This window comes from Anguilla rostrata, chromosome 16 (genome assembly GCF_018555375.3).
Source record: "Anguilla rostrata isolate EN2019 chromosome 16, ASM1855537v3, whole genome shotgun sequence".
Lineage (NCBI taxonomy): Eukaryota > Metazoa > Chordata > Actinopteri > Anguilliformes > Anguillidae > Anguilla > Anguilla rostrata.
This window is the reverse complement of record NC_057948.1, coordinates 13,539,943-13,558,604: the sequence shown is the minus strand read 5'-3', so window position 1 is coordinate 13,558,604 and position 18,662 is coordinate 13,539,943. Positions and strand designations below refer to the sequence as shown.

At 45.3% G+C, this 18,662-nt stretch overlaps 1 protein-coding gene across 2 annotated transcripts in view; it reads right to left on the bottom strand.

The window, feature by feature from the left end:
• LOC135241527 (DENN domain-containing protein 5A-like) overlaps window positions 1-18,662 on the bottom strand; it is a 36,556-nt gene that overhangs the window by 11,607 nt on the left and 6,287 nt on the right. Inside the window, exons 2-10 of one of the 2 annotated variants that reach the window (XM_064312009.1) lie at window positions 13,130-13,201; window positions 12,258-12,367; window positions 11,304-11,970; window positions 7,633-7,820; window positions 5,233-5,541; window positions 3,644-3,859; window positions 3,141-3,375; window positions 1,105-1,255; window positions 361-454 (exon numbers count right to left, since the gene is read on the bottom strand). In XM_064312009.1, the coding sequence (XP_064168079.1) occupies window positions 361-454; window positions 1,105-1,255; window positions 3,141-3,375; window positions 3,644-3,859; window positions 5,233-5,541; window positions 7,633-7,820; window positions 11,304-11,970; window positions 12,258-12,367; window positions 13,130-13,201 (2,042 nt within the window). The remainder of the gene's footprint in view (window positions 1-360; window positions 455-1,104; window positions 1,256-3,140; window positions 3,376-3,643; window positions 3,860-5,232; window positions 5,542-7,632; window positions 7,821-11,303; window positions 11,971-12,257; window positions 12,368-13,129; window positions 13,202-18,662) is intronic. The other variant, XM_064312010.1, reaches the window with a different exon arrangement.

Here is an 18,662-nt window from a genome sequence, read left to right as displayed (position 1 = left end):
CACACAACACCACACAAAAACAAGTTATAAACACAGGCCTGACACAGACTTAGTGCTAGCACAGGAAAATGAGATCATCCAGTAGGTGAGAAGTCTAAACTGCTGCAAGCTACTACCCAGAACAGGTGAGCTTTTCTTTACCTGTTGGACCAGCTGCACCAAACTACAGTTGCCAGGGGGCAAGGCTTGATGATCTTTGTTTTTGCTGTTCCATTCAAAGCACACATTAGACCGGGCTACGAAACTAAGCCCAAATAAGCCCGTAACCGCAATAATTCAAACCAATGCATCCACTGTGTGTGTGTGTATGTGCGTTTGTGAGAAGAGGGAGGGATTGTTTCCATCACTATAGGGACTCACCTCTCTTTGGTCATTGTCCAGGTACAGGTGTTCAGCGTGCTGCTTCTGTCTGTCCTTCCGTCTCCACTGTGCTGGAGCGCTACGTTTGGCCCACCTGATACAGGAAATTATACAGCAACGTGAAGCACAGGCTCCGCCCACAAACAGCCTCATTTCCTCTCATACAGACAGTACACCACAGTCTGGATCACTGTCCGTCAAAGTGCTCAGTTACTTCCCCCATAATGAAATGCATTTATTATCCTGTCAAACACAAGCTAACCTGCAGGTGTTATTCTGCAGGCAAAAGGGCGTTTATTTCCCTGGCTGATGTCATGCATTTCTGCTACATGCCAGATCTGATATTATGGAGGAAACACTGAGGAACCAATCAAAACAAACTGTAGGAGCAGTGAAGGTTGAAGAGTGTTAAATGTTAGTCATATGTTTTTACTAAGGCCCTGTGTGCGGTCCTCTCTGGCCACTAAATATTTATTAGATGACTACTGTCAGGCACAGAAATGAGGTAAAGCGATCGTTCCTTTTAACAGCGACTTACTGCGCTGCTGCTGCAATCTACTGACCTGGTGCTGCAACTCCCTAAGATGCTGCTTTAACCTACTGAGCTCCTGCTTTTCTGTTTCAGCATTAGACAAAGAGCATTAGACACAAATGCTTTGCTGAGATGCTGAGCTTCAGCTGTTTTTAGTTTGTCAGAGCAGCAGTTAAGCTTGTTTTCCCAGCATGCTCTGTGCTGAGACTCACTTGTTGCTGGTGGGGCCAGAGGACAGGACATCGGCCTGTAGCTGAGGGAAGAACCCCGGCTCATAGCGTCCCTGCCCAATCTTCATGTCCAGCAGATGGGGGTGCATAGCCATGTGGTCCATCTTGGACATCCGCATCTCTATGGCCTTTGCTGTGGGGGGACCAAAAATCACTTGTCATCTGGTGTCTCCATAGCAACAAGAATGGTAAATGGATGAGGATGAGAACACCATTAACCACCTCCCGGAAAGCCAACAAGCACACACCAGGGATTCCCAATTTTATCAGCCCAAATCAGGTGACCCCGATATAGTCGGAGAAGAGCCAGTGTGGGAGCAGAACTTGAACAAGTGATTCAACTAATCAAGTAACCTTGGTCTTCACTCAAAACTGTAATGAATTTACTTAGGGTCCTGGTTCAAACTATGTATCTGTGGGAGTGGGAGTGCTGATCTGGGGCAGGTTTCCCATGTCCATGCCCTAACCTTATCCATTACGTGCAAAAAAGGACAAACTGATCCTAGATCAGCACACCTAGTCCGACCTGCTGCCCCTACACACTGAAAAGAGCTGTTAGAATATATCAGAACCCACCAGCAGCCCTCATCCTCACCCCTGTGCAGCACCACCCGGTGCTACACCCAGACCACCCCAGCTGTTCCGCCCACCAGCACCAGCACCAGCGCTGTGTGTGTACTGTTCAAATCAGCTAGCGTTGTGTGATGAGTTGCCTACAGTATGCAGGGCATTGGTGAGCCTACATGAGGGACTGAAGGCAGGGAATGATAACAGAAATCTAATACTAAAGAGGAAAAATTAATATGAAAATAATATCAGCCCGGCTCCTGCTTCAGAATGAAAAAAAAGTGTAATGCCAAAGAATCCATTTAAATCTACTTAGAGGTTTTATAGATTCCGCAAGCTTGCTTCTAGGACAAGGAAAAAATAAATCAAATAATTCAGCTTATTACTGCATGAATGCAGACCACTGAATTCAGAATTCCATAACAACAAATCAATCCTAAGCCTCAAAAGGCCAACTTAAAATTCATTAAACCTACACAATGGATAAGTGCATGCATAATTGAACAGCCCAGTGCTGCATGATCTATCTGCATAGTTGCAGGTGTATCTAGTCACTCACTGCCTGTCAAATGCTTTGTGGTTAGTCCCTCCCATAATGCACTGCAGGCATGCACCAGTGCACCTGGAGCAGCCAGTAAGGTCAGGTGAGGGACACACACCCTCATATTTGGAAGGAATTTCCCGACTAATGGGATAGAAGCAACCAGATCATCTTTCACAAAACATCTTTTAAGAAGAGCTTCTGGAAGCATAAAACACTTTGTCCACATACAGTGCAATCCTTAAGTATTTGGACACCAACACAATTTTTGTTGTTTAGGTTCTGTACTCCAGCACATTGAATATGAAATGAAACAAAGAATATGAGGCTAAAGTGCAGACTGTCAGCTTTAATATGAGGGTATTTACAACCATATCAGGTGATTCGAGTAGGAATTACAGCCTTTTTTTATTGCACTGTATAATGTAGTACATATTTATTTAAACCAATGCTTGGTTTAATATTTGATTCTGGCTCACAGTTGTGCTATAAATTCATATAATGTATATGTATGACATATACATCAACAATATTTGTATGTTTGAGAGTATGACACTTACTGTATATACTAACGTTACACTTCAAACAATAGAGCTACTTAGCTCAGGAACCACAATGACATATAAAATTTCAAATATACAAACCATATGGCACTCAGCCACTGTTTGCTGGACATTATGTCTCACATTGTGATATGATAAAATACAGTATACCATAAATACACACCAAGTTTGGGGTTAATTCCATTTAAATTAAGTCAATTCAGGAAATTAACTTAAATTCAATTAATAAATTGGTAAATAGCCATAATGTTCTCATTTTAGAGGACTTTTTGATATATAAAAAAGTGTGGTGGGCGACTGAGCGAGTAACATGCATGAGGCGGGAGTTTGGGTGTGTTGAGGCTCACCGGACTCTTCCATGTTGGTGCATTTCTGGTACATGGAGGTGCGCAGGGTGGGCGTGCGCACATTCAGCATGCGGATCTTATCCACACGCGTGTCAAACACACGCAGGGCGTGCTCTTTATCCTCGTCCTCGTGGCAAAGGATCTTACAGTCAATGAACGAGGCGAACATCTGCGTCTCCAGGAACCGCGACAGAAAGGGGAGGTAGGGCTCTGGCTGGTCTGACAGGAAGGAGGCCTGGAAGAGACAAAAACTCACATCAATAAAAACAAAAGGAGATGAAAAGAAGAAACAATGTTTCTTTAATCTCAGGAGATATGCCATAGAGCTGATTCAACCAAGAACCTGGTACAGAACCAAACTTCCCAACATTCTCAAACTAAGCTCAACATCTACTAAGAGTCCAGTCCTCAAGCTAACTTCAACATCTCCTCAGAGTTCATTCCTCAAACAGACCACATCTACTCAGAGTCCAATTGTCTGACTGACCACAACCCCCCCTCACCTTGTCAAAGTTCTGCATCTGTTCTCGGTTGGTGAACCAGGACTCCTTATCCTGGCTGGGCTGGATGACAAACACCTCATAATCAGCAAACATCTGTGTGAAGCGGTTAGCGAAGACCTCTCGCACATGAATGTTCAACTGGTGCATTTTTAGCTGCTCCTTGTCACACAGAACCTTCAGGTCCTTATTGCTGCCAGTCTTTTCCTTAACATCTACCTGAGGGAGAAAAACAGAGAGAGTCAGACAGAGAAATGGAAAGGGAGAGGCAAAAACAGAGAGAGAAAGAGAGAGAGAGAGAGAGAGAGAAAGCATAGAGGCAGAAGAGGGTGAGAGAAAAAAAAGCATAGACAGACAGTGTGAGAAAGAGAGAGAGAGTCAGAGACAAAGAGGAGAGGAACGTGTTAACTTTTTCAGCACATATTTAACCAGCAGTAGCTGTGCTCACAGTCCTCTGTGGAACTGCATCCTCCCATTAGTGTGACAAGTCATTAACCCTCTATAGCCACATTGTAGGCTATGTAGGCTACTTCAGTGTTAGTATGGGGTTACAAAAGAAATCATAGGACAGATGGACGGACGACAACGTCGCTTTTTCATACGTCAGTGGGCTAATTTGCCTAATCTTCGCGGGACTTTAGACCGCGGTGGAAACGCAGACAACCATGGGCTGAAGGAACCTTTTAGTTCCTTGAAAAGTAGTTCCTGGGACTAAAAGTTCCGGGTAATTTTGGTGGAAACGCGGCTTATGTTAACCCGCTTTTCAACCTTTAGCGTTGAACACATAATGCTGGCTAGCTGAGCAAAGACACACTCATATTATAGTCTTTTGGGTAAAATGAAGGTATCAATCACTTTGCTGCGCGAGAATTTACTGACATTCATTTGTAGCAAAGACAGTGTAGCTCATTGTCTAATGTTGCTTGTATAACTCATGTTTGAACTGCAGGATGTTTACAGAATGTATCAATTTTAAAGGCGGAGTTAGGATTCAAACCAGAAACATCCAGGTCTCGGCTCTCTGCCCACTACCCACTCTATGGTCATTCTCCAGTTTAAACCATTGTTCTACACCTTAGAATTAAAGTGAGGGTATCCTTGAGATGATCTCCATCCCCACACTATGAGGAAGAGAATGTTTCGTTTAATCTATTTTGTGTCTCCAACATGAAGGGTACTGTTTGAAAACATACATAATAGCCTTTTATACTACTCACTAATATCATGCCCATACATACAGTAATATACTGTATGTTGGAATAAAACAAACAATACTCTTATTTAAAAAATAACTTTTACTGTACACTTAACTAGTCTCCATATGTCAATATGAAAATGATCATATTAACATGTTATTATACACCCGTATTTCATGAACTATTAAATAGAAAAGTCAGCAAATATATTCCAAAATATATGCAAACAACTGCACAGATAACTACTGCATCTGTTGTCTTTTGAAGTATATCCAATATGTCATGTATAGTCATTCATATAGCAGAGTTCATGCCTCCCCATGGCACACATACTCAGGTAAGATAATCCCCCCAGCACACAGTACAGTGTGCTCCCAGCAGAGCCGCTGCTCTCACCCTCTCCATGCTGACTCCTGTCCTCTTCACCAGGGCCTGAAGCCGCGCCATCGTCTCGTTCTCCTTCAGCAGGTAGGAGCTGAGGGGCGAGCCCGCCAGGTTACCATTGCACTTGTCCACGTCATTGTTCCGGACGCTTCTGTGCTTGGCCACGCCCTCATGGTAGCATCCCCTGCCCTCTGGGAGGGTCCCAAACTCCAGCAGCACTTCAGAGAGCTCCTGGATGAACTCCAGCTTGTTGGGGAACTGTGGTAAGTCCTCTGGCAGCTCAATGGAGTGGTTATCAATGTCCACAAAGCACAAATTGGCCTGGAAAGAAGGTAGTTACCTGTTAACTAACACTACTGACACCATCCAAGCAGTGCATACAACTGCATAGCAGCAAAAAACAATTTCCTTTTTTCCATTGAAAAATATCAATATGTACAAATTTTATTGTATACAAAAATGAAATTGGTGTACTGCACATGGCTCTGGATAAGAGCAACTGTTCAATTCCATGTAAATGTAAAGTAAATTTACTAATATAGCACTGAGATTTAGTCATATGTGGGTTTGACTTTATTATTGTCATTATGGGTTAACCATGAGCGGTTTGACCATATGTAGAGGAGAACTGAATGAAATTCAATATGTGTCCAAAAAAAAGAAAAAGAAAAAGATGTACAAGTTTTAATCAGGACACTGACAAGATATCACTCACTACTGTCTCAGTGAGCAGTACTGTATTTCTGACACTAGGTGGCCACACACAACAAAAATATGGATTCCTCTCAAGTAGTCTACAGTGATTCCAAAACACCACTTCCTCTTGCCTAAGGGCAGAATTCAAACAGTCTGTTATGATCTGTCTGAGTAGTGCAGCCCAAACCAAGTTCTAATGCAGTTCAGTGGTCAAATGAAGCTTTAGATTAAAAAGTCTGCAAAGATCACCATCACCAGCAGCTATACAAAATTATATATTTTTACAACTGCTAATGCTATGTAAAAACGACAATATAAGTGGAGGATAGATTGATTTTCTTGTCAGAACCAGTGTCCCGCACATGTTAAAAGGCTTAAAGAAAAAGAAGAGAGGATAGGCTTTCCTGCGACGTCCTCTTATAATGACTAACCACTGTTCCAAAACAGGATTTTTATCAAATGTGATCTACAGGTGCAAAAAAACAGCATTAAAATCAAAAATAGACTGAATTACACTCGGATGTTGACATGAAATGTCATTAGCCAGTTTATCATTTATTAATTTATAGCCCTTTTAGTGGTCATGATGAGGCACACTGGAGTAGATCCAAATGTGTAAAAGCAAAATTGGCAGCAGAGAGTAGCCTGTATCCACAGTATGATAAATACTGAAGAAGCCCACAGCTTTCAGCCTGATTAGCTGTGCAGAGAGTAAGGAGTTTAATGTGGGTCCTGGAGTACAGGGTAGAATAAAGCCCTCAAACACAAAGGGACCCTCAAACACAGAGAGAGGCACTCAAACATATAGAGGGGTCCTCAAACACAGAGAGATTCTCAAACACAGAGAGGGCTTCAAACACAGAAAGGCCTTCAATCACAGAGAGAGGCCTTCAAACACAGACGAAGGCCTGAAGGCCACATCACAGTCATCACCATATTTCATAGAGATGAGAAAGCAGGGGATTACATTTACGGGACACATTTTATATATTGCTGTAATCAAAGATTAATCTCAAAGGAGAAACCAAACCAAGATAGAAACAAAGGGCATGCAGTCTGGGCTGGAACTCTTCTCATATGAATCTTGAAATTTTCTGTTCAACAATTTATTGTGCTGTAGCAAAAAAATAAGCACACACACGCACACAGAAAAAACGAGACAGGAAATGGATAAGATTAGCCTGGGGTCTTTAAAGGCAGAAATCTCATTAAAAATGAACTGCCATCTCTTCTACTAGGCTCTACTTATAAAAGGCCAAAAACATTCAGCCATGGGGTAAGGGTGGAGTGAATGAAAGAGAGGGAGAAAAACAGAAACAGAAAAAGAAAGGAAACTGACAGCACTCAGACAACAGTGGGCATAATTATAAAACAGGCTGAATGTGGTCCCTGAGTTCAGGCAGGGGTTGGTATTACGTGGTGGTGATAATCCCCTCTATCCCCAGCTCTCTGTGTGCTGCACTCAGCTTGCATGTACACCTCTGAATCACACCATTTACACACCAGTCACATGGAGTTAAACAGGGCGCATGTAAATGAATACATGAGTGCAACAGGAGTAGGTCTGTCCAAAATGCGCAAAGCTGTGGGAGAATTACAGGAAAGCAATGGGATGGAGAATTGCAGAAACATTGTGGGAACATTGTGTGAACATTGCAGGAATGTTGTGGGAACGCTGGGTGCTCAGATGGACAGGGTGGCAGAACGCAGGCGCACCTCCTGGGGCAGCTCCAGGTTGGAGCGGTCTTCCTGGCCGTTGGAGTGCAGGCCCATGAGGTACGGAACGGGCGCGTCCAGGAAGTGCAGCAGCGAGGCGGGCAAGATGGGCACATAGACATGCTGCCACTGGAATGGGAACATCAGCGCTGTCACTGTCTCTGCCACCATCATCAGCCTCTGGTAATCTACAGGAACAAAAGCACAGACCCACTGAGCATCAGCACACTGACAGAGTCAGTCAGGCCCCATCAGCACACACACACACACAGCCACCCAGTCACCTTCAGCACACACACACACACACAGAGTCAGTCAGGCCCCATCAGCACACACACACACACACAGCCACCCAGTCACCTTCAGCACACACACACACACACAGAGTCAATCAGGCACCATCAGCACACAAACACAGCATCAGTCACATTCAGCACACACACAAAGTCATTCAGTAACCATCAGCACACACACACACAGTCAGTCAGTCACCATCAGCACACACACACACACACACACACACACACACACTCACACACTCACTCAGGCAGTCACTTTGTCACTCTTCTGACTGTGTGCTCCACCCACGATTTGGACCTCAGTGTAATGGCATCTCTTATGGCCCATTATCAATGAGCAAATTATCAGCCTGTTGGGCCCCTTATACCTCACACCCTCATACTCTCCAATTCACCACTGCCTCGCATTTAAATGAGAGAGATAAAAACTGAATGAAAAAACATATAAACTGGCGTCAGGGCTGTTCCCCCTCTTTGTCAGGCCACCGGCATATTTTAATATCTCCCTTTGTGCTGAATTATGCTTGACAGCAAAAAAAAAGTGAAACGCAGCCGCATATTTTTACTGCTGGTGCTAGTGTACGGGGTGCGGATGCAGGGCTGATAGCCATGGCCGGAATATTCTAGCAGCGCTCCATAAGTAAACCCTCTCAGCATCCTGCTGTGCAATCAGGCTGGATAAGCAGGGAGTGGCATAGCTGGCAGGCTGAGAGGCCCTCTGCTGAGATCAATGGGGCCCTCAAAGCACAGACCTCCTCTGAGCGCACTCACACATCACATGCTCTCGAACAGGGGGATATCACATGCATAAATGCAGTGTTTGTACAGTGTATAACAAACACTGAGTTATACTTCTTTACGCCTCTGCTGGAAGAAAACACACACACACACACGCAAGCATGCACACACACACATGCGCTCACACACATCACAATAGTTGTTAACAGTCTGGGAAGCGTAAACAGTATTTCCACCTAAACAGGACTGCTAAGTGTACACTAAGTAGCTCAGTATAACATTGTTTTCCAGTCTCTTTGGTCTCTCTGGCTGTCTTTCTCTTGCCCCTCAGGCTGTCCCTTTCCTCCTCTCAGCCAGCTTCACTTCCTGAGGAGAGAGGGACTGGCTGCACTAAGACAGCAATACTAGTCCAGTACTAAATCATGACTGGGAAAAGAACAGGCTCTTTCAGTTCATAAACTGAGCACAGAGTCACTTAGTCTCTTTCAGCCTGAGTGGTACGCAACATTGCTAACCAAGAGCCTGCACAGGAGTGCTACTATAAAACCCTCACACCCTTAAATGCTAGTTTGCTAACACAGAGCCCATATAGACAATCAACTGCATAACCTTCAGACTGACACACAGCTTATCCGGCCAGTCCATCATGCATCTGATTATAGGATACAATACAGTTAAGTTTCAATGCAGTCTCAGTGTAAACTCAGTCAACTGCTTATTCTGTTCGGTGACAGGCTCCCTGTCCTCATTCTGCAATATGATAGGCTCCCCAGGCTCAGTGTCCACTGTGATTGACTCTCCAGCCTTGTCTGGGGCATGTCAGGCTCCCCAGAAGGAGCTTCTGGACAGTTTGGGGTCAGCACAGCCAATTTTAGGGCCTGGCAACAGAAAGTAAGTTCCTCTGTAAGGAACACAGGCATGGTGGAACAGGAAGCAGTGTAGCAATCTGTCTGCAGCAGTAATGCAGCTCAATCCCTCGTGTCAGCGGGGTGTGTGTGCTGCTGAGTATATGGTTTATTTTTACACTCCCTCTCCAGTACAGACCATCCCCGTTTCCCTATTAGAGTCGAGTCACCTTATCTAATGACTCTGTTTCTCTCCAAAGCTCCACAGTCATAATTCCCCAGAACCCCCAGCACACACTCCGCAGTGATGAGACTTCTGGGGGAGGGGGGTGATGATGTAATATCCAACCAATCATATTCATGCTGCATCACCACTATCCTCCTCTTCAGAGTGTTGCTAAGCAACATCACAGCAGCGCACTGAGCAGCAGCATCCCCCCCAATTTTAGCAAATAATGTACTCTTCCTAGTAATCAAAATGTGAACAAACTGTCTCTGCCTCTTCGACCTCCAACAACATCCCTGGGGTGTGCCCCCCTAAGCTCATCAAAGCCAGATCCCGGTGAATATAAGAATGAGAGGAAAAGGGTTTTGTTCATAACGGTCATCACTGGTGTATAAATAGCATTATCTTACTTTCCAAGAACCTCCCATATCTTCCAGGAGAGTACCACACCAAACCCCCAGCAGCTGCTTCAGACAGACCCTGGCATTAAAATATTTTTATCTGATACGCTTTTAGAAGCTAAACTAATTTGGCCTTAAATTTGCAGGGAAAAGTCAAGCTACTTGCTCTTATCCTTTGGTCTCTGAAGAACATCTCCATGACTGGCAAATTTAGTCAAAGTTGGAATGGGGCAAGTCCTTCTCTCAATTAAAATGTTCATTTTTAAAGAGGTTCCATTCTGAGAGAATGTGCTATAATAATAATAATAATAATAATAATAATAATAATAATCACTTTTATAAAGTGGCATTCGAGACCCAATGTATAATTAACTTGTGTAGGTGGCAAAGGGGTACTCAATTGGCCAGACATTTAGCAGAGAATCCCTGGACACCTGGCTCTTCCAGGACACTCATTAAATCTGTGTCTGCAGTTGCCAGATCTCAGAGCGCAGTGCATTTCATTCCCCAGTCGGAAGGTCATATAATTCCCCTGTCAGTGAGGGATAAATTATCCACACGTGTGCCTGGGTTTCCTCTCAACTGAAAGCAAGTGAAAACAAAGCTGCCTGCTCCAGCGGAGGCCCACAAACAGACAGCCTCTCACAGCTCTTTGTCTGTTTACCTCAGAACAACACACACACATTTAGCACACCACTGTAAGGTGCTGAATACCACAAACCAGCATCTGCACAGCATATGACAGTGCAAGCATCTCCTGTCACCTCAAAAGCATCTAATTTTCAAGTCCTTTAAATACAAGAAACTCTACATTAGGTTACAACAGCAGGGTCAACCATCAGTAATACTAAATGTAAAAACAGCTGCAGTATTCCTGAACATGCATGCTGTCTGAAGATCAGCCCCTTCCAATCCAAGCCCCAAATATTTTAAGCACAATGTGGTTTCTGGTCCATGATAAGGCACAGTTTATACAAAACATGACAGAAACTGTTCAAAATTGCAAAAACTTAAAATATACAAAAATGCAAGCACTTGAAAGAGACTCAAAATTTTTAAGAACTTTCAAGAACATTCCCAGCAGTCAAAGAGCATTGAGGCAGTGCTGGCTGCTAGGCATGCTGGGACTTCCGCTGGGAGTGCAAGGCATGCTGGGACTTACGCTGGGAGTAAAGCAGGATCTGGATCTCCAACAGGGTGCAGGTGAAGAGCTGCAGCAGGTTCTCCACCCCCAGCAGCTCCAGGACATCCCCAATGGGGAAGTCAAAGAGCGGCAGCTCAGCGGTGCTCGGCCGCTGGCACACGATCGGCCCGTACACGCCGCTGAACTTGAGCGAGCGGCCCGCCGGCGGCAGCGGCACCTCGTACAGGGTGTTGTAGATGTAGCTCTCCAGCGGCAGGGGCGGCGGCTGAGGGGAGCAGACCGCGCGGTGCAACTGCTCCAGCACCTGGCGGCAGGCCTGCGGGAACGGCAGAGGCGCCAGCAGGCAGATGCACTTGGACACGTACAGTGTGTCGCAGGTGATGTCATAGGAGTTGAAGCGTTGCAGGGAGAAGGCGGGGCTGAGGGTGTTACAGGGGGTGTGGTCCTGAGCGGCTGTGGCCGGGGGCGTGACAGGGGCCTGCAGGATGTCGTACTGCTCGGCGTTGTGCATGTGGTACAGAGTCTGCATGGCGCTGCAGATCTGCTTGCTGGTCACCTCCTCGTAGAAGGTGAGGGCGGAGCCGTAGGTGTGCGAGCCGTCCTCCCGCGTGATGATGAAGGAGTGGAACTGTGGCTCGCGAGAATCCACCTGCGTTCGGAATGACAGACCCTTCGGCATGCAGAGCTAGAGAGAGAAAGAGAGAGAGAGAGGGAGAGAGAGAGACTTCAATGACAGAACTGGGGTAGGGAGAGGTAGGGCCGGCAGAGGGGGAAAAGGGGATAGGGATGGAGGGATGGAGAGTTAAAGGGATGGAAGGGTGGAGGGGTAGGTAGAGAGAGGGCTCTCAGAACTTCCGAGTCTGTCATTGAGGAACGGACTCATGCTAACAGTGCACATCAGCTCACACTTGTACAGTGTACACATTACATCTACAATGCAACATCCTGTCCAAATTCAGCATGCAGTCTCACCATGCCCACAGCATCCTGGTCAAATGGACTCCACTCCACATTCTCTGGGTAGTGCGCCAGAACCTTGGACTTAAACGTTCTCCTCAACGGACTCTGCTCAAAATTCTCACCTGGATCATATGAGAGGGGAGGGGCAGAATAAGAAAGAAAGAGGGAGAAGGGTCACATGGGGCTCCGTGTGGGAGGAGCATGTGGATGATATCCAATTGGAAACAGGTTTGAGAAAGAACTCCACAGGAAATGAGCAGAGCTGCATTGCTTGATAAGCTGCCATCTTCAGGGTAAAAAGACACAAAATTATACTAAAACTTTTGAGAATTTTAGAATGGAACTTAACTGAAGAAATTTAAGATGTATCTCTTACATCACAAATGAAGTATTACTTTAACTGGGTTTGTCACACTTTACCCAGATCAGACAATTCCGATACAGAGAAACAAAGGGCAGCATTCACAACAATACAGTAAAAACAATAACCCTAACTTTCAGTGAGCTCCACCCCCCAGTAGAGAGCATATTTAAACCCAGAGTGAATCACAGGCAGAGCAACAAGGAGGGCATTCAGAAAGGAGGGCATTACGCCGACAAAGCCAACACCACAAGCAGCAGCCGTGTGTTTCTACTGGCAGTAGGAGGCCCTGTTTGCCAAACAGACTGGCTGGTGGATGAGTAGCTGCTGAAGAAGGGGGAAGAAGATGAGGATGAGAAAGGTCAGCAGGAGAACAGCTCCCAGAATTCCCTCCACCTATGCAGGTGAGCGCAGCTTGTAAAAAGAAAAGCCAAGTTCTGTGAAAAGGTGTGTTGGGTTAAAAGTTAGAGGTAAAAGGGTTACGATTGAAACGGATGACAAAAGGATCCGATGGCTGGGTTACCTTCTTTGGCAGTCACCGAGCTGCCCCTGGGCCCATCTGTGCCTTTAGAGCTTGTTATAAACTGGCATAATGCTATATGACAGATAAAACAACAGTTAATCGCAAAAACATTATCCCACTTCTTACATTATTGCTAACCTGGCTTTCTTAGCAATGGTCTCTCAATGTTGCAGCGATGTTACAAAAATGTTACAGAAATGTCACAGCAAGGCACAGGGGCACAGGGACCAGACCTTATACATGCTTTAAATCAGCACAGAACCAGGCCTGAGCCCCAGCCTTATTAGCACTTAGCATTGTACTCATCTCTCAGACCTAATCCTACACACTATTACCTGGCAACCTATCCTCTCTTACACAACCCCGAGTGAACACGCACCAGCCAAATGGGCTGTGTGCATCTATCTGTTTACATCACACCTCATTACAGGCCCATCTCTCTCCTGACAGAGGCTGTGCCAGGGATGGGGGGGGGGGGGGGGTGCTGATTTTAATGATTATAATGGTGATTTATTCATTGTAACTGGACTAGATTGACCCATGCACTTAAAGGTAATGAGAAATGTCAGTTGACTGGAAAGTAAAAATACTGAATATGCTTGTGTTGACTGTCATTTTGGCCTCAACTTAGTGGAGTAATGGAAATAAACCATTTTGTGTTGTCCTCCATAATTATTAATGACATGTAATTGCTTTTATGTGTGGCTATATGTGTTTGTAATTCATTCAGGAATCCCTTAAGCCCTTTATCTTACACCTGCCTGGTACAAAGTATGTTACAGCATCTGCTCTTTCCAGCCTGTCCCAGCAGTGTGTGACCCACACGCGCTCAGTAGAACACTGTGGACCTGTGAAACAGCAGCTATGGGGAAGAGCAGCAAAAACACACACAGGCCCATGTGATGGGTCTATGTGTACCTCCCATACATAATGTGGATGCCATTGACAGTCCTAACAGTGCAGCGTCCTGAAAAAAATCAGTAGCTTTAAAAAATATATATATAGGCTATACATATTTACCAATCCACAGATATCTGTGACAAGGGCTCCTATATTGCAATACAGACAAGGCACAGTCACAAAAAGATAAGGATGCATTAACATACGGGATTTCTGTGCTGCTGCATTTAACTTTGCTTCCAGCCTAATTTAAAGCACATTGCCTGCGAAGGCTACATTTCCCTGCAGCTGTGGTCTGTCTAGACACTCTGAAGCCAAGTAAGGGACAACCAACCAAGCTGAGAATGCAGCACATAGCTTGGCAAGCTTAGATCACTTCTAAAGAGACATTGAACATTTTGTCCCAGACCCCCCCTAAACTCTGTAAGATAATCTCCCACAAACAATACTACTCGGTTGAACATTCAATGGTTGAATGTTCAGCCATACATATAACTATACAGTATATCAGATAGCCTATATGGTTATATTGGGGATGTTTTGAAATCTGTATTCTGTATTGATGCTGCATTAAATATCATTAATGGACATCTTTCAAAACATATGTTAAACATGGTGAGGGCTATGTGGATTGGCTTGGAATTTGTTCTGGTTTAATCATCCTCACTGTAAACCCAGCTTATCCACATGAGCAGAGGGAGTCACACCAACCCAGAACCCTCAGTGGGTGTCCCAGGATCCGGCTTCCATACTTTCACTTCACAACCTGGAAACTGGGTTGAGATTTCAGCAGTAGCCACAAATACAGCCTGAGGACTGTATTGAGGACTGACTGAGGACAGCAATTCACAGGCCAACCACATTCCCCCTCTCCAGATACTAGCAATCAATCAACTGTGGGAGGGGAATTACAGTGCGCAATAACCGGCACCAGTGATGGGAGGGAGGAGGGGGGGATTCTAGTGGCATGAAAGCCTCTAAGAAAAAACAACGGGAGGCTTGACCTCATGTAACCTCAGGAAATCAATAATAACCAAATGGGGGAAATCTGTGCACAGGCCAGAACGCTGGGTATTATGGTGTGACATAATGGTGCTATTCTCATCTTTTTGTTTGATAAGCAATAATTGACCGACTTTTCTCTGATACATCACTTCAAAATGATTAATTCTCATAACATTTGTTCTGTGAAGGGATTCAATCACAGTAATGACAGCTCAATAACTAGCCCCATCAACAGGATCATTTCATGTCTTCTTCATGGGGTTATTTCCAGCTTATAGCGTTTAATCAAATCATCAGAAAATTATGCATTGAGGGCTCTGATATAGTTGCAATCAGAAAAAATATAAATATCTAAAGAAATCACAGGAGAAATGAAAAATAAAAATGTAGTATATATTTTTAGCTTTATAATAAGCCTCCAGATGCACAGCTGCCACAGGACACAATATCTACACAAGAGTAAACGGGCGACAGCAGGGTGAAGCGAAGGGAATCTGTGAATCCCTAAGAGATCTAAAGCTGAAGGAATCAATGCTGTCTTTCACACCTGGTGACTGCCTGCACAGTTCTGCTCACCTGTGAGTCATGTGCTCCCATCAGGCTGTAATACAAAAATGCATCAGTGCCACAAAGGCTGCAGGGAAAGGAAGTGGTCTAACACCATCTTCGTAAAACCAGTTTTTGTCTAACAAATTTTCTCGTGCGGCCTGGAAAAGCCGCTGTCAAGGTACATCTGGCTCATCAGTCACGGCACACTAATTTGTCAGCCACAAAAGAAGACACCCCCACCAGCCAAAGAACACCTGAGGCCCCGACATGGAGCTGAGCCCAGGGAGGCCCAAGCAGGGACAAACCAATCAGGAGAGGGACCAGGTTCAGCCCCCCATGGTCACAGTCTCGATGCGGTGCCAGTGCGAAATGAACTCCAACATGTAGCCTACTTTACACTCAAAAACAATCAGGCAGTACACATATCTGAGCAAAAGCCCACAAAAAAAACAAACATGACAGGAGAAACGGGAGAGAAGAGAAACCGAGCAGTGTGATGTGAGAAACAGGACAGTACAGAAACCGAGCAGTGTGATGTGAGAAATGGGAGAGTACAGAAACAGAGCAGTGTGATGTGAGAAACAGGACAGTACAGAAACCGAGCAGTGTGATGTGAGAAACAGGACAGTACAGAAACCGAGCAGTGTGATGTGAGAAATGGGAGAGTACAGAAACAGAGCAGTGTGATGTGAGAAACAGGACAGTACAGAAACAGAGCAGTGTGATGTGAGAAACAGGACAGTACAGAAACAGAGCAGTGTGATGTGAGAAACAGGACAGTACAGAAACAGAGCAGTGTGATGTGAGAAATGGGAGAGTACAGAAACAGAGCGTGTGATTGAGAACAGGACAGTACAGAAACAGAGCAGTGTATTGAGAAACAGGACAGTACAGAACAGAGCATGTGATGTGAGAACAGGACAGTACAGAAACAGAGCAGTGTGATGTGAGAAACAGACAGTACAGAACAGAGCAGTGGATGTGAGAAACAGGACAGTACAGAAACAGAGCAGTGTGATGTGAGAAACAGGACAGTACAGAAACAGAGCAGTGTGATGTGAGAAATGGGAGAGTACAGAAACAGAGCAGCGTGACATGAGAAACAGGAGCTGTGACATAAAGCGTGATGTTGAGATTCTGGTCCTGATACCATGACAACACCCAGGTGCATTGCGGCGGAGGTGATGCGAGAACGTGCAACACCTGCCCACACTTCTAAATGCCTGGATGAGCAGGGAAGGGGATAGAGAGAGTGGGAGAGTGTGAGTGAGAAAGAGTATAAGAGAGAAAGAGAATGTGAGAGAGCAGACCTGAGTCAAATACGTATTTGTTTAGGATTCAAATACTTTTCTGTGCTCTATTGATCTTGCCTGGTATAATTGAGCTGGCCAATATGACCAGAAGGCGGGGTTTGCACTTTTTTGAGAGTATTTCATTGGTTCTCATACACCAGACAAGATCAGTAAAGCATAGAAAAGTATTTTAATCCAAAACAAATACGTATTTGACCTAGGTCTGTGAGAGAGTGTGAAAGAGGGGGAGGGATGATGACAAAGAGGAGGCCGATCATCCCTGGAGGGCAGTTTACTATGAATAAGGGCTTGTGGGAAATGTCTGGAGTTCTCGGGAACTGGGCTAGCGGCGTCAGCGTCCCGCTATGTGACCCGGCTGACTGCTCTTATCAGAGAGCCAGGCTCTGAAGTGCTGCTCACACAGCTCCTGTGTGACATTGCGGAGCTGGATAGAAGCCTGATTAGAAGGTGTCAGTTTGTGCAGTCTATGGGGAAGGGACAGATACGGTGGAGAGGTGCAGGGCTTGGTGAGAATAAGCCGATATGTTGACACCGCCAGACTCACAAAATAAATGACCATATATGGGCATGGGGGGCACTGCAGTGACCTTGGGGTCACGTAAGAGTGAGAGCTCCACTGAACAATCCCCCCCACCACAATGAGGTCACCATGGTCAGCTTTTCTCACAGCTTGTAGACCCACCTTCAACATTTCCTCCACTGTAAAGGGAGAACTCAATCATCAAATGATCAATGTGTTTTTACTGATACATTTCATAAATCAGAGGTGCAGAGGTGATGCTGTTGCTGGGTGGGTGGTATGCAGGGTGAGAAGATTATTAGGTGATCCGTCTCTCCGTAGTGGGTTATGGGGGGGTAGCTCTGCCAGTGCAGTGATTAAACAGGATAGACTATGGGACTGCCCAGTTAGATAGACACACCCATGAGCTGATGCAGTGGGAGTTCTGCATGTCTGCGGTCTCTCTGGAACCCGAAACAATGCAGTTGTACACAGAGTTGACCAGCCTCTTGCCTAGGTGCAATGTGCTGGGCCAGCAGTGCATCTGTTCCACACAAATCAACACAAAGACTGGGTTCTGTTGGCTGTACACAGGAAATAATGCAGCAGACACATGCCCAGCCACAATTCCCACAGAATCTAATGTGAACACAAGCCAACAATCTCAGTTAAAGATGCACGTGCCTATATTCTTCTACAAAGTTGCTCTGAATAACTGTGTCTGTTAAATGATTGTCCTGTAATGTATTACCATAAAATAATCAGATTAACAAATCACAATAAAATAAGCTTCCAAGTGGCTTCAGACAACTCTGGCCAAGGGACCGTTTATGTGCTGTTCCATCTATGGTCACCTCCAAGAGAGAGCAAGGGGGGGGAAGAAGATTCCAAAGGTTTCCTGAGAGAATGGGTCATGGAAACAGATGTGAATGCAGTCTCTGTGCCAGCAGTCTTGATGTCTGGCTCTGCTCTCTGCTGTGGAATCTCGATCTCTGGCAGTGAGGAGATCTGATCCCATCTCATACAGTGGTGAGAAGGCTCGACCTGGACACCTTCTGCTGTCCCTCGGCAGATGTGCTGATGTCACCTAAGCGATGGAGCCAACTTGCTGAGTAAGTCACTGTAATTTCCCTGAGTCATCCTACACCTGCCTGAAATACCGTACCTTCCCAGAACACTGAATGTGCCCGGAATACCACACCAGTCTGGAATACTGTAGCAACCCGGAATGCTGAACATGCCTGGAATATTGAACCTGCCTGGAATA